At 37.5% G+C, this 26,080-nt stretch overlaps 1 protein-coding gene across 1 annotated transcript in view; it reads right to left on the bottom strand.

The window, feature by feature from the left end:
- LOC149990326 (protocadherin-11 X-linked) overlaps positions 1–26,080 on the bottom strand; it is a 264,374-nt gene that overhangs the window by 43,488 nt on the left and 194,806 nt on the right. The window contains exon 5 of the mRNA XM_090264435.1: positions 17,526–17,724. Within this exon, the coding sequence (XP_090120561.1) occupies positions 17,526–17,724 (199 nt within the window). The remainder of the gene's footprint in view (positions 1–17,525; positions 17,725–26,080) is intronic.

Genomic DNA, 26,080 nt, shown 5'->3' on the forward strand with positions numbered 1-26,080 from the left:
TTACATGGTGATCAAATTGCTTCTCTGTAAACATAGTGGAGTCTTTTCATAAAAAGTCTCAAGACTTAATGGGGGGAAAGAATAATGTCATATGTGATTCATCAGAAAAAATTTTTAAATAAAAATATAATTGTACTTATATTTCTTAGTACATTTTGTTTGGCATTTTGTTCCTCTCACGATTGCATTGGGTGTCTTTTCAATATAAAGTTTCCCCTAAAAATGGAATTTACTCTGGATATGTCTGGGAACACTCACACTGACGTAGCAAAGTGCAAAGCCCTTATCAAATTGATCAGGCTTTGCGGAAAGCTGGATGTTTGCACTTATTAGGCTCTGGCTTATTGCCCCGGGAACCTGTGTCCACGAACTGGCATTTGTCTGACAATTTCCCCTTAGCGACACATTATTAGATGGATTTTGACAGTAAGTGAATGTAGGGAAATGACAGCGAGAAAGAAAGTGGAAAGCTATGGACATCTTGCTAAATAGATCATAAAATGTTGTCCTCTGGTGCCATTTTCTCACCATTCTGAATATGTCGCATTGCACCAAGAAATAAAATAGACACGGCTATCACTTCTGTTGGAGTCCCTCACCTGCACAGCACAGGTGATGTGATGCCATTCTAGGTGGGCGTTATGAATAATTTATGAAGAATCTCAGAGCAACCGAGCTTGTATTTTTAAGATGATAAATCCCACTCTCCCTTCCTTCAACTTTACTGGCCTGATTAGCTAAAGAATTCTTTGATCTTAGCGACTACTATAAAAAAGGCAACATCATCATTATTTAACAAATTAGTATTAAACACCAGGCCTCCTGTGGCTTGCATATTCCACGCCCCTCTCTCACCCCAAGTCCGGGGAGCCTCGTCTCTGGGCTTATAGGAGCCTGAGGCTGTTGGGTGCTGCCTCGCAGGCCTAGATGTTGACCGAAATGTAAGCAACCAAGTGTGGCTGCAGCAAATCAGCTCTGTGGGTGCTCTGGTATAACTGCACCCGGGCATGGAAGATGTCCCTGTGCCTACAACCACCAGTCAAGATGGGGACGTAGGCAGACGGGCTTTGCCTTCCTGAAAGCCATAGAACCAGATCTCAAACACAAATGACACCCAGAACTATCAGAAAATCCGACAACCAAGGGTTTAAAGAGGCCACATTCATTCAAACAGGAGGTGCGGAGGTGCGAACAGGGCAGACAGGGGATGTGGTCCCACACTCACACGTGATGGGTACAATCAGGAGCGAAGGATCCCAGCCCCAGGCCAGACCGCACAGCTCAGGGTTCCAGCACCGGGAAGGTAAACCCTCATCACCTCCGGCTGTGAAAACCAGTGTGGGTTGGGGCAGCAGAAGAAACTGCCAGATTTTCGCTGCTTAAAGGGCCCACATGGTGTTAAAATGTATGCAAAGCCCAGGGCAGCAACTGGAAGGGCACCAATCACATACAGGAAGTGGGTGATGTGACTGGAAATGGGGCAAGTGCAGGGATAGCCTCCAGAAGCCAGGCAGTGGCACTGTTCCTTCTCCTAGTGGCCCCCCTCCCTCCCACCACAGACAGAGCCACAAAGCAGTGAAGCGGGCAGCCCCGCCCTGGCAATGACCTGAGGCTCTGCCCATACAGTTTTCCAGGTGCCTTTCCTACAACAGGGCCACACTCCTAAGACGGGGAGTCAGAGCAGCCCTACCTGACACACAGAAAAACACACGGGGAGGCTGCGACTTCTTGTGTCTCTTTGTGGATAAGAATTTTCTCCTGGGACTCAAATGGTAATGTTTGATTTATCTCAAAGAGGGAAGGAAAAATAAAGGCACATTTAAATTAATCTAAGAGTGATAGCAAAGTAACAAGTAAATGCTATTTCCTTGCTTTACAGAAAATAGCCCAAAGAAAGAAACATGAGTAATAGCTTTTGCTTACCCTCAGTCAATCCAATTATCCCTCTGAAATAGCACATTCAATCTGTTAACTCTTACTCATACTTTCTCGGACAATAATCTCTTGCAATCTATTTGGATTTTAAAACTATTCTGCCTATTTTTATTAGTTTAAGAAATTAAAGATACAAACCACCAGAAGTTTAAAAGAACACTGAAGTTATTTAACTATAACTTGCGACTTTATCTGCTTCCACAGCTAAGAGCGGAACCGAAGTGGCTTTTGCTGCATTAAGTCTTTTTCTCACTGACTCACACCACCTAGGTTTACATTGCTTTTCAGGGATACTGTCTTTTCTTCACTCCCGTTCTCAGTCTCCCTTTCATGCAGGTGTAACACTAAAGTTCTCTTACTTGGTATTGCGGGGCCAATTCTGCATGACAGGTACTACTCAAGTACCAATTTCACCTTGAAAATATCTCACAGTGACAGCATGTCATGGGGAAAGTGACTCACTGTGTCTCTAGATAAACACCTGCAGGGTTGCCTACCGGCAAGCGATGGGAAGAAAGGAGATCATCACCCTTGGTAATACCTAAGTGTGATTTCTCTCCCTTAATTATGTTCCTTCCTACCAATTTCCCCAGGAACAGTGATGGGAGAGACCCTGAACTGCATAACAGATGGTTTCTTTAACAATAATTTCTCCGATGCCACTTGAGGTAAGGAAGTCTTTATTCTCCCATAGAAACGTCCTTTGAAATTTCTCACAAAGTAATTTAAGCATTTACTACAGTCGTATTTCTACTTTAAATATTGCTATCACTAGTCTTATTTATAAATATATCTTTATTTTTAAATGTGAATACTTCTGGGAAAAGATAAATATTTCACTTTTCAAAGCATAAGTCTTAAATAAGCAATTTCCTTGCATCGATTTTCAGTAAATACAAATGTTAAGAGTCCACTTACTGAAATAGGATCAGCGCACCAAAATGAGGTAGAGTAAAGCAATGAACTAAGAGCGATGGGAATCAAATAGACGTCCAGGCCAAATGTGTGCTTGAGTGTAGCCATTGTTACTTTTTTAACCCAATTATTAACAAAGCATGATTTGAATACAATGCATCTCTTATAATTTTATGGATCACAGGCTTTGAAATTGCTTGTTTTCCAGAGCTGGGGAGTAAAACACTGCATAACTATCATTTCAACCAAATAGCATCGTTCTCATTAGTGTATACTTGCCATAGCTACACTCTACCCCCATGAATATACATAATTTGGGAAGCTTATTCACCAGCATAGAATTTATTCATAGAATACAGTGGTCATAGTGACAAGGAAGGTAGTGCTTTATCCTCCATCTTGCGTTCGAAGCAATTAAGAGCGGGGGAAATTTACATCCGATGTGGTCTTCAAACATGATGTTAAGCCAAGTTCTAGCTTAAATATTGTGTTGTATGCTTATGTCAATACGAGAGAACTGCTATTTAAGATTGTCCTCTGCTGAACTATGACAACATCAGGCATATTATTGGGTGACACATAATTTATGTTAATTCCAGAAACCCATTTGGTATTGTAAATAGCATCTCTCAAATGGGTCTTGCGTGATTAAAATAAGCACAGCCACAATCAGAGGAAGTCAGGCCAGCAAAATAAATTCTACCAAGCTACTTTAAAACTTATTTCACATTAGCAACTGATGTGTTTTCCTCTCTAGTTCTAAATGCCTATCAGCAGGTGAAGTCAATTAGGGTCCATTAATTCATTAAATTACGCAGCTTCCATTAAAATTAGTAAGGTAGATGAGTTCTTTCTTCTTTAATTTAAAAAAAAAATTATTGTTTTTCTATTACAGTTTTCCCACTTTTTTCCCCATGACAAGTTCTTTTTAATGTAGAATGTTCTGCAAGACATTTTAAGTGGAAAAACAAGGCATATGCACTAGTGAAGGGAGTTGCTGAGGAAGACGCTGACTTTCCATCTCATGCCTCACCAGTGGGGTTGACAAGTTCATCTATGCCTTTTATTTTTTATATAGCCGGTATTAATTATAGCTAAGGAAACAATGTTTCTACCCTCACAGGAATTAAAAGTTTTGAAAGAAGATAAAAAAAAAGATTTAAAAATACTTATGTATTACCCTGTCTTCCAAATAAATGAATGGATTTCCAATATACCCACATTTATGTTCAAATTACTTAGATAGGGAAGTATTTAGCTGCCTCATATAGAAATGAACTTTTCTATTACATGTGCTCTCTTCACTAAGTAATGAAAATCAATCCTATTTACCATTTTGGAAAATTATCGCTCCAACTAGGAAAATTAAATCCTACAAAAGGGAGGTGAAAATGTGAGTCACTTTGACTTTTCTGTAAGATTTTATCGAGGAGACAGAGCCTCGTCGATCAGCCAATCTTCTCTTTCCCTGATTGCAATCTCATTTCACTCGCCCTTGGTAAGACATGTCTGCAGCTTGTTAAATATTCAGCAGAAAGTTTATGGACTTTCCCATAACCTTGATTAAAAGCCTTATGGGAAACTAAATGCTGAAACAAGAACTTTATTTGAAAAACAACTTGAGTGCTCCATGCTGATTTCTGTTTCACTACTAGGACTTATAATCAGCGGTCATTGGCATAAGAGGAGGGCAGAGGTGAAATATAGGAAGGCAGACTAAACGAGATCTTTGAAATACAACTTGATTTAACAACCAGAGGAGATTTAGTTTTAAATTCATGAGAGGAATTCATAAAATGACCTACAAATTTACAGTCTACAAAATAAAGAACGAGTACCCACATATAAACAGATGCTCGGGTACTCAAATACACACAGAGCATGATGTTTTAAAAGGAAATAAACAGGATACTTGTAAAGTTTAAAGTTGAATATCTAGGTGGAAATTAATAAGCCACACTCATTAAAGTTCATTTAAAACCCAGGAAAATTTCTAAGTTATGAGGAAGCTTCATTATCTTAGCATAGATGGTAATCCTCTGCCAAAATGTCTAGTAAGTCATCTTTATCTTCAGTTGGATAAAAATGGACTTGTACTTTATTAATGACTTATGACTTATCATTTTTTCATTGTATAATTTTGTTCTGGAAGCTCTCCATTATCAGTAACTCGGGAGATATTGTAGTAAAGTTTCCTGGATTTAAATACACTATTCATTTTTATTTAGAATCTATGAACACCTCGTACATTTAATTTACTATCTGCTGTCCTTTGAATCTGTTTTGTCTTGTTATATGTGTAAAATAAGTTACTACATACAAGTATTCAACAACACTAGATCTCTACCTTCAATGCTTAGATTGCAAAAGGTAATCAAGAAGCTCAGAAATAAACTTAGTTCTTATATAACATTTGAAAATAGAAGTCAATACCATACTTGGATCTTCTTGCTGTATATATAAACAATAATTTTTCTTTCTGTTATTTATCCTTTATTTTTAAAAAAGAGCCCTAGACCGGATGGCTTCACAGGTAAACTTTACCAAACATTTAAAGAAGAACTAACATCTTTCCTTCTCAAAGTATTCAAAAAAAAATTGAAGAGGGAATAGACTCCCTAGCTCATTATCCCCATTTCAAAACCAGATAAAGACACAACAAAGAAATAAGTTAGAAGGCTAATGGCTCTGATGAACTTAGGTGCAAAAATCCTTAACAGAATATTAGTAAACAGAATACTGCAAAAATGAAAAACATCATACACCATGATCAAGTGTGATTTATTCTGGGGAGCAAGGTTGGTACAATATCTGCAAATCAATAAATGTGATACACCACATAAACACAATGAAGGATAAAACCCACGTGACCGCATCAATAGATGCAGAAAAGCTTTTGACAAAGTCCAGCACCCATATATGATAAAAACTCTCAGGAAAGTGGGAATAGAGGGACCATACCTAAACATAATAAAGGCCATGTAAATATAACAAGGCCACAGCGTAGTGATAGGGAAAAACTACAAGTGTTTTCCTTAAGATGGGGAACAAGTCAGGGATGTCCTTTTTCACCTCTCTCCACTCTTATTCAACATAGTCTTAGAAGTTCTAGCCACAGCAATCAGACAAGAAGATATAAAAGGCACCCAGACTGGAAAGGAGGAAGTAAAACTGTCTTTATTTGCAGATTACATGGTACTATATACTGAGAATGCTATAGATTCCACCAAAAAAAAAAATGACTAGAACTGACAAATGAATTCAGTTAAGTAGCAGGATACCAACTTAACATCCAGAAATCAGGTGCATTTTTATATGTCAATAATGAACTATTAGGGAAACTAAGAAAGCAATCCATTCACAATTGCATCAAAAAATAATAAAATACCTAGGAATAAATTTAACCAAGGAGGTAAAAGATCTGTACTCAGAAAATTATAAGACACTGAAAAAATTGAAAAGATGCAAATAAGTGGAAGTATATGCTGTACTCATGGATAGAAAGAATTAACACTATTAAAATTTCCATACTATCTAAAGCAAGCTATAATTTCAACATAGTTCTTATCCAAATACTAATGACATATTTCACAGAACTAGAACAAATAATCCAAACAAATTATATGGAACCACAAAACCCTTGAAAAATCCTATGGAATATTATTCAGTGATCATCCTTGTAAGTAATGTTGGCATGAGAAGTATGCTATAACTTCAGAGAAAGAGTGACGTTGTTTAGTATTGAATTATCAGGAAATAATGACAGTCTAGCTCTCATTCTATAGTGCGAGTTAAAAAAATAAGAGGAAAGTATTAGTCGAGGAACTGGTATGAATGACCCATGGACATGGACAATGGGATGGGGACCAACTGTGGGAGAGCGGGTAGTGGGCAGGGCAGGGGAGAGCAACAGGAAACAATGGGACAACTGTAATAGAACAACAATAAATTAATTTAAAAAATAAAATAAAAAATAGAAGATATATGAAGCTAAATTTTCTCCAGATTTAAAAACTGTGCTTTCGTATGACAGCCGCCGTCTTTTCCATAGAAAACCTCCCAGTGCCTTGGGCGCTCCGCAGGATGAACGGCCTAACTTAGATGAAAGTTCCAAGATCTTTGAGCACCTAAACCACAAACAAGCCGCTAAACCACGGCGATGGCTGTGCCTGGACAGTAGGCATTCCGAGTACCAAACATTGTGTTGGAAAGTCTTTCAAGACGCCCCCAGCTCATCGTCACATTCACAGCCTTGGAACAAAACGCGCGTTCTGGGATTATACTGTCTGTGCTATATTGTTTACAAGCTACATTCTAATGGATTTCAGATATATTAAAGTGGTTTGCCTTCAGAGATGTGGCAGATATGTAATATGCCTTTACTACGAACTTTAAGGATCATTCCAGAAGTAACACAAAATACAAAACATTACTGAAAAAAATATATGGATGTGTATATTTGCAATGTGTGAATAGAGTACCTAATTGCTCCCAAAGAGGGAATATGTTTGCATAAGGGTACCTCCTTCTCCTACCTGTGTTGGATGCTCTAACAAAAAACATTATCCCTAGGCTGTGATGACTGAAGCAAATCTTGTCAGACCATATGAAAAAGGGAAAGAAGTAGTTAGCTTTGTTTTTACCTACACACACCCTCACTTCCCCGTGACCAAGGAGATCCAATGAAATCATCATCACTGTTCATCAGCCCACAGGTGGGAGGTAAGGCTTATCATTAACCTATAACATGCATAAGCCCTCAGCCGATTGACAGGGAGAAAAATGGCATGGTTCCATGGAGTTCCTTGCAATAAATCCCGCTAAAATATTCCAATAAATGCTTGGTCTCATATAGTGCTGCCATTGTGCAGAGCATTAGAAAGTATAGTTGACAATGAAACACTCCCGTGATGCAGTAAAATGGGGTCATGTGTATACAATAAGAACATGAGAGTAAAGATGGTTTTTGTCTTTGAAAATTGCGGGAAGTTATAAAAATGGCAAGTACAGTAATCTTTTTATTATTTCTTGCTGAGAGAAGGTTAGTTTGGTTTACCTCCTAAAATATCAGTCCACCCACGCACAAAGAAAAGTATATCCTCTGCAAATTGAAACATGAACATTTTACTTTTGACTACATGATTATTGCTGCTGCTGCTGCTGTTAACATCCTAAATTATTCATGTCCGGGAAAGGTTCTGGTGGTTAATTTGAGAATTCTAAAATAATTTGAGATAAACAAGTAATTGATATACTGTAAACTGGGTGAAGTTTAAATTCAAATAAGCGACAATGGTGACGAGAATTTAGCTACCTTTCGTTCTTAGTACAGAATAGAAAAAGCCATACACACTTCGAGAGAGGAAAACACATTTGCCTACGATTTCCCTAAGCATCTATATTCAGAAAGCATCGTGCATACTAAAGACACAAACTTCCCTTCATTTTATGTCTATTAGACTAGAGGCATAGAGCCCCCTAAATCATATTGGGAGGGGGAGATTAAGGGAAAAGATTGCCAAAATAATGAGTGATGATAATGAAACAAGATGCAAGAACAAATCATCAGTCGATAATTCTTCGCTCTTTCAAACTAAACTAGGATCTATTAGTAAGCAATGAGATAAAGAAAGGAATAAAACTCACACATAATCAGCAGCTATCCAATTAAACTTTCTATCATAGAATACATCTACACTGAATCGCTAAGCAAATATGCTTTCTCAAAACTATTAGGACTTTAACAACAGGACATTTCTTTTTATGACTCTGGAGGCGCACACAAAAAGCAGGCTCCTCTGGATACACGCAGAAGTAGTCCAATAAAACCGTGCAGCACCCCATGTGCAACTGGAAACATCTGGATTGCTTCCCTATTCCATTGATATATCTTTGAGGCTCTATCACACGTCATATGAGTTATTTTAATGACTTGATGCATCATGGCCAATCGTTGCAGTGCTCTCCCTCATCCCTATTTTGGTCAGCTACTCAACACGTTTGTCAGGGCTTTGCTAGGCACAGCGTGGCTCCCAGCGTAGCGGCATTGGCATCACCTGGGCACTTTATTTTTAAGGTTTTATTTATTTATCTTTAGAGAGACGGGAAGGGAGGGAGAAAGAAAAGGAGACAAACATTCACGTGTGGTTGCCTCTCACACGCCCTCAACTGGGGCCCTGGCCCGCAACGCCGGCACCTGCCCTGACTGGGAATCGAACCGGCAACCATTAGGCTTGTGGGATGTTGGCCAGCTCACTGAGCTGCCAGTCAGGGAGGGCCTGGGTGCTTCTGGGAAATGCAGAATTTCAGGTGCCCGCGTTCGACTGCTGAGTTCACCTTTTTGAAACAAGATCTCCAGGTAGTGTGTGTGCACGTGAAACTCTGAAGAGCCCTCCCTGTGTGGGAATATGCAGTATCTCAAGAAAAAACAGTGTAAAATTCTGTAGGTGTGTGTGTATACGCAGAGACGTGTGCACACACTCCTTTAAGGCAACAACGCTGTGAGGTGGCTGTTTTCACCGCCCTTGTCAGGGTAGAGAAACTGAGCCACAGGGGACTAAATGTCCTGCCAAATGTCCCATCACCAGTAAGTGGTGGAACTGAAGCTTCTCTTCATCACTAGACTCACGAAAACGGAAGAGGACAAAACACATGTGCACCGCCTCCATCTTAACGCATTTCTTTTCATCTTAGGAGGGTTACAATTCTTCCATTTCAGAGAAAAGTCTCTCCAGGAGTGGGCAAAACAAAGAGAATCAATGTGTTTTAAGACTAAGGACTCTTAAGGACTTAGTTTGAATTTGCTACAATATTTTTTTTTCCTTTTGGAAAAACTAGAATCGCTGAGAGCTCTGAAAACTCCGCTGAAAATGTGTGATTAATTTCACCTGTCCAGCGGCTGTTACCCTCGGCCCTGAAAGCCCTCTGCTTTTATTCTATATTGAGCGATAATGGAGAGAGAGTTTCACTTCACACTGTTGGGATCGTTCTAGGAGAAAGGGTTTTTTGGTTTTTTTTTTTTTTTTTTTAATTTAGCCACAGTTCATATCCTTTGAAACCCTGAGGGGATGTTTCAAAGAGTAACGCGGGTATTGAAGTGTGTTCAGCCTGTTTAGGATAGTTCCCCGTGATATTTGGCTTTCAGATATTTTAGGAGCTGAGCTCTTCTGCAAAAGGTAATGGCTAGTTCTTTCAGGATGGAAGACTTAACAGATCAATACAATGGCGCTTTTAATTGGAACTTCAATATTTGGACTGCATTCTGGTTGAATCCTGAAACTCCAATTTTCTCCTTGAATAAAAACAGATGTTTGTGTGATGTTGTTCAATACATCCTGTTTTCCTGTCCAATTCAATTCTGAATCAACCCTGGGGGCAGGGGACTGAACGTTAAAAATCATTAGTATTGCAATGTTGCATAGCTCTGAACCAGTGAAAGTAGTTTTATAGAAAATTATCTATGGAAAAGAACAAACAGCTGAACAAGGAACATGATAATCCAACAACTGCCAAGGCCTTTGGTGCATTCATACTCCAAAAACATCTCAGATGATTAGAGTCTCAGTTAAGCAAAGTATCCTTGAATTCCTTATTAATTTTTAATTTAATCTTAAATAATGACATTAATTAGCTACATTCTTTAAAAGGACTTAACACGTATGTGCCTCCGTAAAATTGGCTCCTTTTTAAACTCAAAGCCAAGAAGTATTTATGCATTCTGAGGACACATCTTTTTCAAAGGGCTAGGAAGTATACAGTGAAATGGATATCTCAATTAGGAAAGAATTGTGTGGTTCAGTTCTGAAGGAAGCACAGTCTCATCCCACCACTGGAAAACTATACCAGGTGAAGGGATTAAGAAAAAATTAAAACAGAAAAGAAACAGACACAGACCACAGTGTGATGATGTCCAGAGGGAGGGGGGATGGGGGAGGAGAAAGAGGGTGAAGGGGGGATAAATGGTGATGGAAGGAGGCTTGACTTGGGGTGGTGACCACATAATATGATACACAGAAGATTCTAAAGGAGCATTATGGCAACAAAGCTAATCTTTACTATTGTTCTCTAACACAGAATTTATTATTCATTAGTATGTGTGCTACTTACACAGCAATTGGGATTAAGATAAATTACAGAAGGTGAATTTCCTCTGAATATTTTGAAAATAATGTAAAAAGAATATCAAGAAGGTGAGACACAGCATGAATATGGAAATATATCCCTCATTTAAACTACTAAAAACTCTGAAAACTCAACTCTCCATTCCTAAATTCCTGTCACTCTCCACTTGACACCTATATAAACCTATTAAGCAATGTTACCCCAATGAATTCTATATGTCCCTACGGAGAAAATGTTGTTATATATGTGATACAGTCCAGTATGACAATAACATTTCCAATTTTTTCTCTCTATGAGTTCACTTTTTTGTATGTTCATTTATAAGTGAAATCATAAATATAGTGGGTGATCATTCCTAAGGTATGTACATGACTAATCACTGTGATGTACTCATGAAACTAATACAGTTCTGTGTGTCAACTGTCATTGAAAATTAAATTAAAAAAAAAAGCTGTAGAAAATCCCCCCTAAATCAACATTTCCCTTGAGGGCTGGTACATAATTCAATTTTATACTTGTGTATTCTTAACGAATTGCTCCTTACTGACATTAGTGACTGATCTAATTTAGAACATGATAAAGATTAAATCTTGGTTTAGGACATTTAGCTATTGCTTAAAATGGCTGATTCTCAGTTTTCTTATTTGCATAACAAGGGAGTTGGACTAGGTGGCATTAAGATCCCTGAGAGCTTTCCAACCCAAGGACATATATAAAAGACAACACGGGGATGTGTGCACTGTAACAGTAGGGAATTCTGACCCCAGAAGGGGCATTACAGTTCAGCCTAGTTCCCTCATTGTTGTGATCACACAGCTATGTGTTACAATAACATTATTACTTAACATCCAAGGTTTTAGAAGTATGATTTAAATAGATACCCAAAATTAATATTTAAAATCACGTGCTTTCTCATTTCTTTGGAGAGCAATACAAATTATAGAAGAAATTTCTGAGGAAAAAACCTTTAAAGGCTAATTTTATGTATACTATTTAGAAGAATTTTTTAAATGTAATCTGCAAAATTTTCTAATATAACTTTGAAAAAATAAAGTACCAGACAAAGACTGTGTACTTTGTTTTCACTTTAGTGGGACTTAAACAATTAATAAAACAACTGATTAAAATGGGGAAAGACTGTGTTCAGCAAACACTGTGACTCCTATTATCAGTTGGGTATGTCCAACATTTGATAAAAATATAAATTAACATATTGCATAAATCCTGGTAAGATTGTTTATGGTAATTCCTTTTTTTTAAAGTTCTTGATCCTCACTAGTTGTTGAGTGTTCTGTTGATGAAAGCAATTATGAGAGTTGCAAGTTACTCTACAATCTAAAAGTCACAGAGACAAAATATATTGCTGTATTGCTCCTCATTCATTAAAATATATAAATTATTTTAAAAGAAGAAATTGGAGTGTGGCTAATGTTAGTAAATATCCCAAGTCACCCCAAACTTTCATCTTGCATGACTAATTACATTAGCTTTCAAAAAAGTATACAAAGGCAGAGTCTTATCTTACAGGCAAAGAAAAGGGAGAAATGAGACTAAGATAAAAGAAGCCGAAGAAAGAAAGTCATAAAAAACTGCCTCGTGGCTCATAAATAATAGAATGAACTTTATTATATGGCACAGGTAGCCTAATAAAAATTTAGTAGCAAAGGAAGGGTTATTGTGAAGAGGAAGCCGCGTATTCTCTGTCACTGAAGGCAGTCATTCAAGTTTCTGACATTCCAGACCTATGGCGCTGGCTTTCAATTGCCAGCTTGGGCCAGGCTCCTGGAATTTGTCATTTCCAAGCAGAAAGTACAAGATAAAAGACTGCTTTGCATAGAGCGGCCTGCTTTTGAGTGATAAAGCTCTATCTAATCTATATTAAAGATACTGAAGATACAGTCAGGTTTCCAACTTTAGAGATAGACTTTTCATTTTGATCAATGACTTTGTTACTTTTAAAAATTACCTCTAGTATAAATCCTTCATGGTCTTCACAAAGCCTAGATACTGCAGATTTTAAGTCATTTTTCAATTGGTCTGTGTTGTGATTGCATTTCCTGTATAGGAAAGTTGGATATGATAGGACGGTATAGTAAGCTTGGTTTCATCCATTTTGTTATTATGAAATATTTTTTAAACTTTCTTAAGCTTGAATAGGATACAAACTACTGTCAAGTGTGGTTTATTCTTTCCCAAGCAGTGGCTGACAGCTGAACTTGTGGGTGGAACCAGTCTTTGTAATATATATATATATATATTATATATTATATATATATATAATGTATTTTCTTTATATAACACATCAAAGACTAGAATGCATTGGTAGGCATAGACAGTACTGAGTAACCTTTCTTTCAAAATACATGACTTCAGGTTTGCCGAGCTGATTCAAATTACTTATTTAATTATTTTACTCCTTCCACCTCATTATTATTTTTCTAACAAACTGAATGATATTTTTGTTTTGTTTTGTTTTTTTTTAAACAAATAGCTCACATAGAACCCATTGATCAAAATCTTCCTGGTAAGATATTTGAACAGTTTTGTTTTGCCTTCAGATATCTGACTCCTAATATTCTTAATTATGAAGGGTGGGATTTTAACAGTCCATTATTAGGTGATCCTTTAGAAGTTTCATAGCTTTATTTTGAATGTTCCAAGTTGTCTACATTCAGAATTAGTTAACTAATGAAATGTTCAGCTAATAATTACTGTAATATTATTTATGCCAACAGTCTCAGCAGATCAAGACCAAATTTGGCATTTCTCTAGTCAATCCAATTGGTCTTGAACTTTTTATAACATGTAATTAGAATACTGGTAGAGGATCAATCAAAATGTGTTGCCAGGGAAAGATTAATTAATTCCATTTTGTGAATTAATTAGTACCAGTACCACAGTAGAGTGTTAAGCAAACCTGATCTAGTGAAAGAAAAATGCATGTCAAAGACATGTTCACTTGAGATACAGTCTAGCAGAGAAATTTATAATTTTAAAATTAATGATAAAATACATTTCTTCTAAGTTTAAATCTAGAACTTACTTATTTCTCAGTACTGTGGGAACTCTATTTCTCTTTTGCATCACAGAAATTTGTAGCGTAAAAGAAAAGCGTTGACACTTTTTAAAAATTGATGACATCTCCTGCATGAGTACTGTTACTTTAAGCTCAAATTTTAGACACTAGACCAACGGTAACAGATAGAGTGGCTTCATATGTGAAATGACCATATCTGGTGAAAGATTTGAAAACTTGCGGCTGACCTAACTTTGGCAGTTGAAGCAAATGAAACAACTGATTAAACGAGGTCCTCTTCCCCCTTCACAAAGACCGACTTGGATCTCTTTAGAAACATTCTGTTTCACTATTTCTCTTCCAAAGCAACAGGGATGTTATCTATAATCATTCCAATTATAATATGCCGGTAGATTTTTAGAAATTTAGATGCTACCCTTTTCTCTCCAACTCACCCATAATGAGAGAGTAACACATATGCACATCTGACTCCATGTACATGAACTATTCAAAAGTCTCTGAGGTCTAACATGGCAGACCTTTGCTAATATTTCCATGTCTCAGAACTTAGCCTGAATTATTATATCAGAGCAATGCTTTACAAAAGAACCCTGGAAAGCATTTTAACTCTTCATAAATTACATTTTACCTAATGCTGCTTATAAAGAACTAGATATGAATGAGAGCCACGTGTAGTCTAATGTGTTTAGAGTATTCCCAAGAGGATCACACTGCCCCCAACCACCTCAGTCAATACTATCTCTTGATATCTACAGTTCCTAGTGGTGCCCTGTCACATCTGCTCCTCTGCGAGCCTTTGATCCTTTGACGATGCAAAGACTTCGGCTGTTAGAGACCCCACAGACGGCCAGCAGCACTCTAATGCTGCTTATGGATTGGACTTGGTTTGTTCTTAACTGAAGAGCTAGCTTTGAAGAGCTGGGTCCATTGGAAATGGTCCCCGTTGCCTGCTCAGGTGAAGGTGGGAGGGAAGCTCTGGGGCAGGGGCTGTTCTCCAAACAAGACAAAAACCCACAGTGTGGCATTAAGTGACTCTCATACCAAAGGCTGAAGTCAGAAGATTGCAATTGTGAAATGAAAAAATTCAAAAAGTTTTGAAATGGACTGGGACAGCATGTTTTATTAAACTTTTCTCCTACAAGAGAAATAATTGGATTGCATATGCTTGTTTCTTTATCTTAAAAAAGAAAGTTAATATTCTTAGCAAAAGACTGGAGAGAATGGATGGCACCATTTAATTTCTTCATCTAACCAGCAGATTTTTATCAACCTGGGAACTATCTGTTAACGTAGTATTCATAAATCCCTGTAGTAAATTGTGGGCAAAATCTTATTTACAAAAGTTGTGTTTCTCTCTGTTTTTGTGAAGTTACAAGGGATTGCTTGGCACAAGTCATCAGCAGAAAAGGAAGCAGACTGAAGATGTCAGAGTATGAAATGGGATCTGCATAAGCTAATTCCATCGCTCAAGGAAAGCGTTTATTTCCTCTAACGGTTTACATTGTTATTGGTGGTGCTATTGCCTGACACTGCTGCACATCATGGATCCCCTCACTATGTACTATTTCAGAGCTACAGTTTCTTTCTGAAGAACCAGTGCACCTCATCCTCTGTATTAGCCTAAAGAGATGCTTTTGCTATGGCAAATTTTGCATCAGCTATTTTTTTGATCAAGACAAAACACACGTATGTAATAATAAGGTCCCTTATTGTCCAAAATGGACAATGAAAGTTTTTGGAATGTGGCTTAGAGGGAAGTTTCAGGTCCAGCATGAGAGTAGATAGTCAATATTACCCATAGTAAAATTAAACTTTAAACATTGATCCATTAATATGGTTATACATATACAGAAATGGACACTCATTTTTAATTATCTCTACCCTTTGCATAAGCTTACTAAAATAACAAGTAGCAAAAATATATTATTATTGCCTACAGCCATCCTAACTTTAAAATAAAGCCTAATTAATAAAAAAAACTTTGTTAACTTAGATTTTGCCATTGCTTCCTCCTGTAATTATGAACAAAATATTTAATGAGCAAAGAAATAGGGGCTACCAGAAACTAAACATTTCTCTCCTCTATTCCTACACTGTACTTTACATCCCCATGGCTATTCTGTGACCACCTATTTATGCTTCTTAATCCCCTCACCTCTTTACCCCATTTCCCCATCTTTATGTTATTCGTATTGTCCAATAAGTGATAGGCCTACGCTTAACATAGTCATTTACGGAGCAAAAAAGAGCAAGGATACCTTGTTCAATGCATATTTGTTACTTGTGACCACATTCTTATTAGAGATTGACTCTGAGTTTATTGTAGTGACGGATACAGTTACAACTTTTTATTTCTACCAGAAGTCATTATGTCCTCTTGTACATAGTAAGTGAAAAGTAGATTAGTGTTGCAGGTTGCAGAATTTCTCATCCACACAATGAATATTGATAAAAAATTCCAAGTATACAACTGAATATAGGGATAGCTGATGTTTAGGGCTTTCTGAATTTAGTGACTGAAAAAAGTTGATGTTCAATCAATTGATTTCCCTTATTTTTTGGAGTTTCAAAAATAGGGGCTGAAAACACAATGATGTGTAAGCCATTTTGTTCTCAAAACTAGATCCTTTATTTAACTTATGCACGCATACAAACCTTAATGCTCAAACTAGCTTTTCAAATTTCTATTTTATATACTAATTTATTTTCTATGCTTTTGCTAGTTATTTGGTCTGTTTTTTCATATTTTTTATACCCATGTCTCTTCTGTTTCACATATAATTCATGCTCTTTTGTACCTACACACTTATACAAATAGAACACATATCTGGAGAAAATTAAAATTCTTGGAATTCAAGAATCTTTAGAGCTCCGTATAATGTTACCAAATTTTGCATTTCCTAAAATTATGAGGAAGCGAGGATGTTCTGTACATGTTCAAGATAATAAATGTAATGAATTCTCTATTTAGTATTGGCTTCCTGACCTTTTTAAAGAATTCAACATCCTTGAATTTTGTAAAATATAGCCTTTTATGCCTTCAGTCTGGAGACCAAATCTGAATATCTTTCTAAATGGTAACATGGCATAAGACATGTGGTTTCAGTACCTTATTGAAAACCCCAGATCAACTCTTCAGCTTTGGAGTCAGGATCTCTTATTTGCTTAAGAAAATTAATTTTCTACAGTTCTTATCTAGAAGAAAAATAAATCTAAACACTTGCCCCTAATTATAAAAGTACTCTCCATGTACACAAACAAGCGAATAAAATAAAACGAAAGGCTGGTTATGTACGAGTAATTACATGTATGTGCAGATGCAAATAGAAAGTTGTAGCTACGCCTGAACAAAATGACAACAGGAAATAGGGCCTTTCAGCTACTTTCGCGTTTCTGCCTTAGAAAGCTGTGGGGCCCGTATTAACGCCGTGAGCTGGCCAACGGTATGGTGAGTGCAGGTGCGTGAGCTGCAAACCCTACCACGCTTCTACCGCAGGACGGGAGAGGTGTCACTTACCGGATTCCGGATCAGAGTTGCCGTCGCCTTCGGTGCGGTTGTTGGGCGCAGCGTGATCAAAGTAGTCCTCCTGAGGGTAGCCCAGGGGAAGCGCGTGGGCCGTGCTGGGGACGCCGCGGGCCTCCTGCTCTCCCAGGCCTCCGTCGCTGCCGCTTCCCTGGGAGCCTTCTGGCAGGTGGAACGTGACGCGCCGCTGGGACTGAGAGGAGGCAGGAAATGACAGCGTTTCAGCTACGAGCTGAATAATTGCTTAATGCATCCAATTTAGAAAACACATTATTTCCACCACCTAGTGAAGTCACATCCACGCTGTCTTGATGTGGGAACAATTTCAGGCTTTTGTGAACCCGCTTCACCTGGCAGCAGTGCGGCTTTCATGCCATTTTGAAGCAAGGCACGTCCAGATACAGAATAACGTCAACTTGTTGTAAAGCAAGCGGCTGTCAGCCTTTCTAGACATTCCAGCGCACTGGAAATGCTGATCACTTCAACATGGATTTATTGAGCTACTATTTGACAAGGAATCATGTTTTTGAATAATAAGCATGAATAAATATAAGAGCATTTTATTGCTATGTCTGTAAGATTTGGGTGGGCTGAAAGAGTAAATAATAAGGAACTTATTCAATCATGTAGGCTTAGAAACTTTAAAGTACAAATCATCTTTTCAAAGAATCTTAGGGGCAATATTTTGAATTGCAACTTATTTAAATCGATTCTATCCTCTGAAAAATAAAAATAGTTACATGGCAGCTGATGGTAATTATAATAGCAAACTGTACCTCTCATCTTAAATGGTAATTATAGCAGAATATAAAAGATAGACACCTGCCAAATATACAGATGGAACATTACATATCTAAAACGGGAGGTTCAAGACCTCCCGGAAGGGTGATACCGCCACCAGATAGCAGTATTGTGTCTGCAGCATTGCTACAGGGACCGGAGCCTCCAGTGGGTCTCCCTTCTTGGTATTCACACTTTCCGTTGCCTTTTCCACGCTAACTGCGGGTGGGCCCTGTGTCACCAAGCTCTGCAGCTTCCGTCTCGCTCCCTTTGAGTGCTCACTCTGCGGAAAACCAGCCGCACTGAAAGAAGTCTGACCCCTAGGAGGCCGCTGTAGAGAAGAAGGACAATACCCAGAGCGGCCTAGCAGTTCTGGCCACGCCAGTCCAGTGCTCAGTGTATATGTGAAGAGCCCGTTCTGGACATCCCAGCTGTGAGCCTTATTTGCTTCATTCCAGCCATCTCCGGAATGACATTTCGTGTCCACTTTCTTGTGTAGGCACCAACCCCCATTCCTGACCTAAAAGTGTCACGTACAATTCGGTTTTGTTTTGTGCTCCCAAGCTTAGGGGTAGTTTCATCAACCAAAACACTTCACTACTAGCAGCATGTAATACAAGGAAGAGAGCACTTTAAAATGTCCAAAATACTACATTGTAGACATTAATCTATAATTAACTATTGTCTGTAACACAGATGAAAAATCATTACATGTAAAATAACACAGTTTATCATGAGACTAATTTATAATTGGTTGCACCAAAGTCCATAACTGTTATGAGATCTTTTCCATAAGACACAAGTAATGTATTGCAAGTACACAGAGATTCATAATGTGCCATACGCATCATGTGTGTGCGTGTGAATGTGCTTCTACCATATATATCGTTTAAAGCATTACACCCAGATAAAAGAATCCACGAGGAAGAAAAGAGTTGCTGCTGACAAAATAGACTAATGTAGAATTTCCAGTGTGCTGCTGAAGGGGCAGGCGTGTCAAATGCTAGGGGGAATGAAGTTTTGTGTTCACTGTCTTGTCCATTTGCAAAAGGGTGGCAATCAAAGTCCCACCCTAGGCCGCATTTACTAGAAAGTCCCTTAACTAAAAGCTCTTGCATAGCAACTTGCGGAATTCATCTATAATTAGCCCGCTCATGTACTCATCCTCAACCCTGTTGACACTCATAAATTGCTCTCCTCAGGGGTAAATAAGAGAGAATAAAAGGGGTTGGAAGGACTCCCTTGAGGGAACAATAGTGCTTTTTGTCCCTTCCTAAATGTGCATAAAAACACTACCAGCACCAACACTGTCTTCCTGAGATGCAGTTCCTATGTTGGGCATTATCACGCACACACACCTTTGGCATATCCAAAGCAAACAGTCATGTTAATAAACAATCTGGTTTATGTCAGCTTTAAGCAATATCAGAATGCCTCGTGTGGAGATCAAAGCATGTTGCTGGGACAAGAATGACTATATCATTTTAAAATTGTATAAAATTCAACCACATTATAGAGATTTGGTATCTTTCTCATGCACAGTTTCAAAGTTTACAGCCTGGAACACTGTCTTACCTATTTCTATAATCCATAGAAGGCATCCAGGTATCATTATTCACATATAGATATTCTACTTTTTAATCAGTGACTTCACAAGAGGCTCTGTACTTGCACATCTGTGAATAACTAGGCTGTCCACTGGCATGTAAATCTCCATGGGAGATTTCCTTAACTCAGATTATTAGAATTTCATTTTTTAGGAATTGTTTTAAAAAGCTTCTGAAAAATTAACGTTGAATAAGACAAAAAACAGTTAACTATTTTCCCTGTGGTTACTTCAATAATTCCTACTTAAGCTTACATTTTGCGATGTGTGACACTTCCAGAGAGATGTGAACAACATAAAATAATTATATGAACGTAACAATTTATGAATCCTGTGCAGTAACTTTCGGAAACATGGTTTAACTCATTTGCCCTTCACTTGTTAAGGGATAAATTCTTTCTGCTCAGATTCATCACTGGAAGACATTCAAAATACACAGGCATTCCCCTTATCCAATATATTTACAAATAGTAACCATTTCACGGCAATCATTCCTCAGGTCTCTCACACAGAAGGATAAATCATCCCCCTTTTCAGGTGCTGAAGATGATTACTATGCAATATAAAAGAGCTATCATGCTAATGACTGCGTCATAATGTGCCTGTCTGCAGCCCTTCAAGCAAGCTGTGGCATACAAATTAAACAATCTATTGACTGTAATAGTGCCTTGATGGGATGGAAATAAATCCTGGATCACTCATGAATAAATGTCTCACTGAATGGCTACTTATTTTTCTCCCAGGAGGAGAAAAATTCACGAGGTGGCTCTCCCTTTAATCGGCGCGCCTTGTTTTTAGCTCTAACCCATTGAATTTCCAGAAAGTATAAATGCATAGAAATAATACTGCTGTCACCTCGGTGACTCATTTACAAGCGAGCTATCAAAGTCCTCACTTTCTTATGTCTATTATACCTCAAGAAGGCATAATTCCATACTAAACATCAGGTGAATGTCGTTACATTTCCATAACATGATGTACGTGGCACCTCAGAAAGGTCACGCTGGCAGACGGGCCCAGACTGGGACTGCATTACGGAATGCTTGAGTGTCGTGTTCCAGAGGGCTCATTAGAATGACCTGTCAAAGTTTTCAAACTCATCCTCCCAACCTTGCACTTCCCCTGACTCCAGTTCAAATACACCCTGACCCAGTCTAGCTTAGACCCTCTGCCAATGCCAGTGCAGGGTTGTTTTTGATTCATATAAAATTCTTCGTATCAAACTAGTAAGCATATTTTAAGCTCCTGTGATCCTATATATTGTAATAATAAACATACATTTTGTGGCCAACACATATATCTCATTTTCCCATTTGCATTCTGTTCCTGAGGTTTTCATCCTTTAAAGCTTTTTTAAAATACCATAACATATTACTCACCTATCCCAGAATCAGATCCTCCTTTAGCTCTATTTTACTCTTCAATCTTTTATGGCATTTGATGATTTTTAAAATTTATTGTATGTAATTAATTTTTGGCAAATGAGTCAGGAATGTTTATTTGATAATAGAAGACTGTGTGCTATTCTATGAGGACATCTTTCCTTAAGCCATGATTCATTTCAGATCAATCAAAATAGGATAAGTCCTGGCTGGTGTGGCTCAGGTAGTTGGAGCCAAATCCCATTACCAGAAGGTTGCAGGTTTGATTCCCAGTCAGGGCACATGTCTAGGATGCGGGCTTGGGAGGGAAGGGAGGTAACCGATTGATTTTTCTCTCCCACATGGATGCTTCTCTGTCCCCTTCCTTCCTCTCTCATTAAAACCAATGTAAAAAATGTCCTCAGGTGAGTATTAAAAAAAAAAAAAAAACAGGATAAAACTGAAAATCAACATGCTTTGAAACTGGCACATGTTCAAAAATGGTATTAAGTAATATTAAAACCAGATATTAAACCAAAAGCAGACCATTGCAACAGTCTCTAAGATGAAACCGAAGTACCAATTTAAAGAAAGAATCAGGAGAAACATCTACATTCTTGGTGCTAACCATATTTAGGTTTAGGGACTTACATGAAAACTTATAGGTTCCCACGGGACCCTCATTATCCAGCAATCAGACCAGGAAGTGAGAGGGAAATAAGACAGACCAATTGCTAAAATATTTACCACGAAGTTCGTGCTCAGAATCAACTACCTTACTCTGCTTCAAACAACTTCAGTTACCTACTTCTTCAGCTTAGAGCGTGTTACAAGGATTGGTAGCTGCTAGAAATGAAAACCTTGACAGAAGGATGCATTTCCTCCAGCTTTCCCTAGATCTGCCTTTGGGAGCTGTGCAGAATAAGTGTGAGTCTTCTTCTATATGACATGCCTTTCAGTGTTGCAGTAATTTAGCCTTACATACTAATATTCCAATTCTGTGTCAATATTCCCATCCTAATTTGGCATAGTTTTCAGACCTTTTACCATCATATTAACTCTCTTCCTTTTTGCCCATGTAATTTAGTTACATAATTAACCAAGTCAGATACGTAGGCACTTTTTTATTGCTGGTGATGATATGAGCTTGAGAGACGATGTATTTCTAGATCACATATGATACAAAGAGTCACCTTAATTTTTATAACATTAGTCAATATTTTACATTTTCTAGTTGTAAAATTATTTGTAAACGTTTCCATGAGAGGAGCTACAAGTTTTGTTTTGAATGGTGCTTTCTCTCAAATGCCAGTTCTTTTTATATTTGCAAAATATTTTTTCATTGCCATGGTTACACAACATGTCTGTTTAATCGATGCATTTCAAACAAACCAAATGTCAGTCAAGTAACAGATGGTTTATGACTTGAATTATATAGGTTGGCATTATTATGGAATGTGTGGTGAAAGGTAAAAAACTCACCATTGTCATTAATTGCATAACCAATATTACCTCAATGAATTTAATTTAAAAAAATGGAATAAATAGAGCAATAAAATGGAAAGAAGTATGTGATGGTGATCAAATACAAGCTTAAAACTAAGAACGACTAGAACATTTTCTTAACCAAACTGAAGAATGTGCACATCAACTAGGGACTGTAGTGTGTGGTACCGAACACTGAAAGCTCATTTGCTTTGGACCGTTTGCAAATGAAAAGACAGTAGATAAGGCAAAGCTATATTAACAATACCAGAAGGTTTGATATTTATCTCTGAAATTATTGACTCAAGTAATATGCATGGAGATGTCTGACGTCTCTTGAAAGTTAATAGTAAATTCGCTTTTCTGTACTCATGAAGTCGTATAGAACAAGAAAGCACCCATGTACAAATAAGGCAAATGCTGTAAGCAGGTTACACTCACTAGGTGAAAAGTTTATACGTCTCACACAGATATTCTAAGCTGTCTTGCAGTATAATAGAAAGTAACGAAAATCCATTATCTAAAAGTCCTTCGGTCAATACTACGTAAACATGCCTTCTTTAAGAAGATGATCATGTTTGAATTAAAACTGCCTTAAATACCCATAACATTCTTAGGCTATCAGAACTCCAGAATCAAAAGCAACAAATATTTTAGGTCCACATATTTTTTTCAGACTATCAATTGGCCATGGCTTCCATTATGAGGTAATTATTTGATTTTATTTAAAATACATATGTTTTTAAAAGTCCCTACAAATAACATTGGCATAATAAATTATGAAATGGCCATATGATCAACCTAATTCTCATTTCCTCTTTAACCACAATCCATCAGCTTAAAATAATCTCGTATGCTATTTTTAATAATACCATCTGGTTGTTCTGAATTACCACTGCTCTCTCAATATCATATGCTATTGCCAAAAATGGGAAATCAATCTGGCTTTAGAGACTTTTTAAAAATCATGATGCCTAGAGAGCTGGAATTGGGACAATAATGAATTATGTACATAAGAGAAATATGAATGAGTTGAATGTGAAAATATGCACATGGCAGGCACTCCCCTATCAAAGGTAAGTATTATGAAAAGTTAATTCCAATAAACTACTAATGAATGCATATATGTGGCATTCTAAAAAATAGAGCTGCAATGGCTTCTGTGTAACTCTTACAACTCATTTCAAATATAAGTACTTTCAATAATAGATGCAGGAAGGAGGCCTGGTGTTCCCCCACTGTTTTACCTTGACTTATTTGAGTTCTACCATGAAGAGTGTCCCTTAATCTAGCAATTGGAAAGTGAATGACAATTGGTATGGAGAAATGTCAACAGAGAGAAGCTGCACAAGAAAACATCCCAAATATACTTAAAGGCAACAACCAAAGGAGGTCATTTAAGATCTTAGTTGAAAACAAAAAAAACCAATAGGAGTTCTTCCTTTCTTTCTGCTCTGTAGTATTCTATTGTGCAAATGTAGAACCTAATGAACAAAACAAACTAATGAGCAAAACAGAACAGGAGTAGACTGACAGTGACCCGGGGGCGGGGGAAGGGAAAAGAAAGGGGAGGGCCTACACAACAAGGTGGGGATTGACTGTGAGAGGGGGGAGGTGGGCAGGGCAGGGGAAGAATTGGGACAACTGTAATAGAACAATAAAAAAAAGGAAAAAAATAACAGTAAATTTGAGTTATATTGTTTGTTACAAATAAGAAGCGATTAAAGCTAAGTCCTTTTTCTCACATCTTTAATAGGTTAGTAATAGCTAGAAAACCAAGCAATATTTAATGCAGAAGGGGAGAGCCTGTTGGAGAAATTGCCTTTTGTATTGTTGTAGTTCGGTTCATTATAAAACGTGTTTTTCAAAAACAGTTTAAAAGTGAGGGTAGGATTATTGTCCACTATCAAAGGAAATCAGCAGGAATTGTTTGTTACAAAAAATAGCACAGTGCCTCTTCCAAGAATCTCTTTTTTTTTTCACATGTGTATCAGTACACTTTTTTGCTAGTCCTTGGAAAAGACATCCTGCTATTGATAGTCATTCATTTCTCACTGCCCTGTTCTGGCTTTCATTTCTTCATTCACTGGCATTCATTGATTGGATATGAGCTTAAGAGAGAGCCACTGAGTTACTTATCATTTTCTAGGAGTCACACTGAACCAATGTGATTTGTAAATGAAACAGATACATAATAGCATTCCTTACATTATGAAAATAATGCCAATCTCATCTCTGTCCCAAAATGTAATTAGGGTCACCTCATACACATTTGCACTATGACTCAAAGTCAGCTGAAATTTTCCTTTATAGACCCAAACATATCAAAATGTTTATACTCAAGAGTTATGAAGAGAAGGGGAGAGGGGTGGTCCCCATCAACATTTGATTTATAATCCCCAAGGACCTGGAGAGTACTGTGTTAAGTGAAATAAGCCAGGCAAAGATGACATGTACCGTATGATCTCACTCATGTGTGGGATGTAATGAAGAAAGTGAGCTAACAAGCAAACTAAAGACAGACTCATAAAGAGACCAAGCTGACAGCTCTGGGGGGTTGGGGTGCGGAGTGGTGATTGCAGCGGGGTGTGGAAGCGGAAGACGGTATAGGAGAGATAAATGGTAATGGAAAAAAATACAACAAAATAAATAAATAAATAAATAAATAAATAGGAAACATTATAAATAAGTAAAACCACTCTTTTCAATATTCAAAAAAAGCAAGAGATAAATTTATATTTCACTTTCACACCATGAAAAAAATAGTGTACAATTACTTCAAAAACAGGAAACAGTTACAATCAATATAGTTGTAAAATGAGGTAGAATTTTAAGTTTTCTAAAACTTGACTTCAGATCTTTCTAAATCAAATTTGTAAGAAATACTACCTAAGGAGTGAGGAAATAAGGATATTAGCAATGAACTTTTTGAGGAATTAAAAAAAAAATACTTTACACATGAAGTTTTGTTTGCTCTTATACAATTCACTGAGAAAGACATATTGAGTACATGCTGTGTGCAAATGACTGAGGAATATCAGAATGACTTTTTTTTTTTTTACTGGAGCAATATTATGTTTTAAGAAAAATTTATAAAATTAACAGAAGCTTTGCCCTGGCAGGTGTAGCTCTGTTGGTCGGGCATCTTCCAGCAAACCAAGAGGTCACCAGTTGGATTCCCTCTCCAGGCACGTGCCTGGGTTTCGGACCCCATCCCTGTTTGTTTCTCACCCTGTCTCTCTCCCTCCCATCCCCTCTCTTTAAAAATAATAAAAACATTTAAAAAAAATTAACAGAAGCTTTAAATGATTCTATGA

Source organism: Furipterus horrens, unplaced genomic scaffold (genome assembly GCF_987537825.1).
Source record: "Furipterus horrens unplaced genomic scaffold, mFurHor1.1.pri manual_scaffold_17, whole genome shotgun sequence".
In the NCBI taxonomy this organism is placed as follows: domain Eukaryota; kingdom Metazoa; phylum Chordata; class Mammalia; order Chiroptera; family Furipteridae; genus Furipterus; species Furipterus horrens.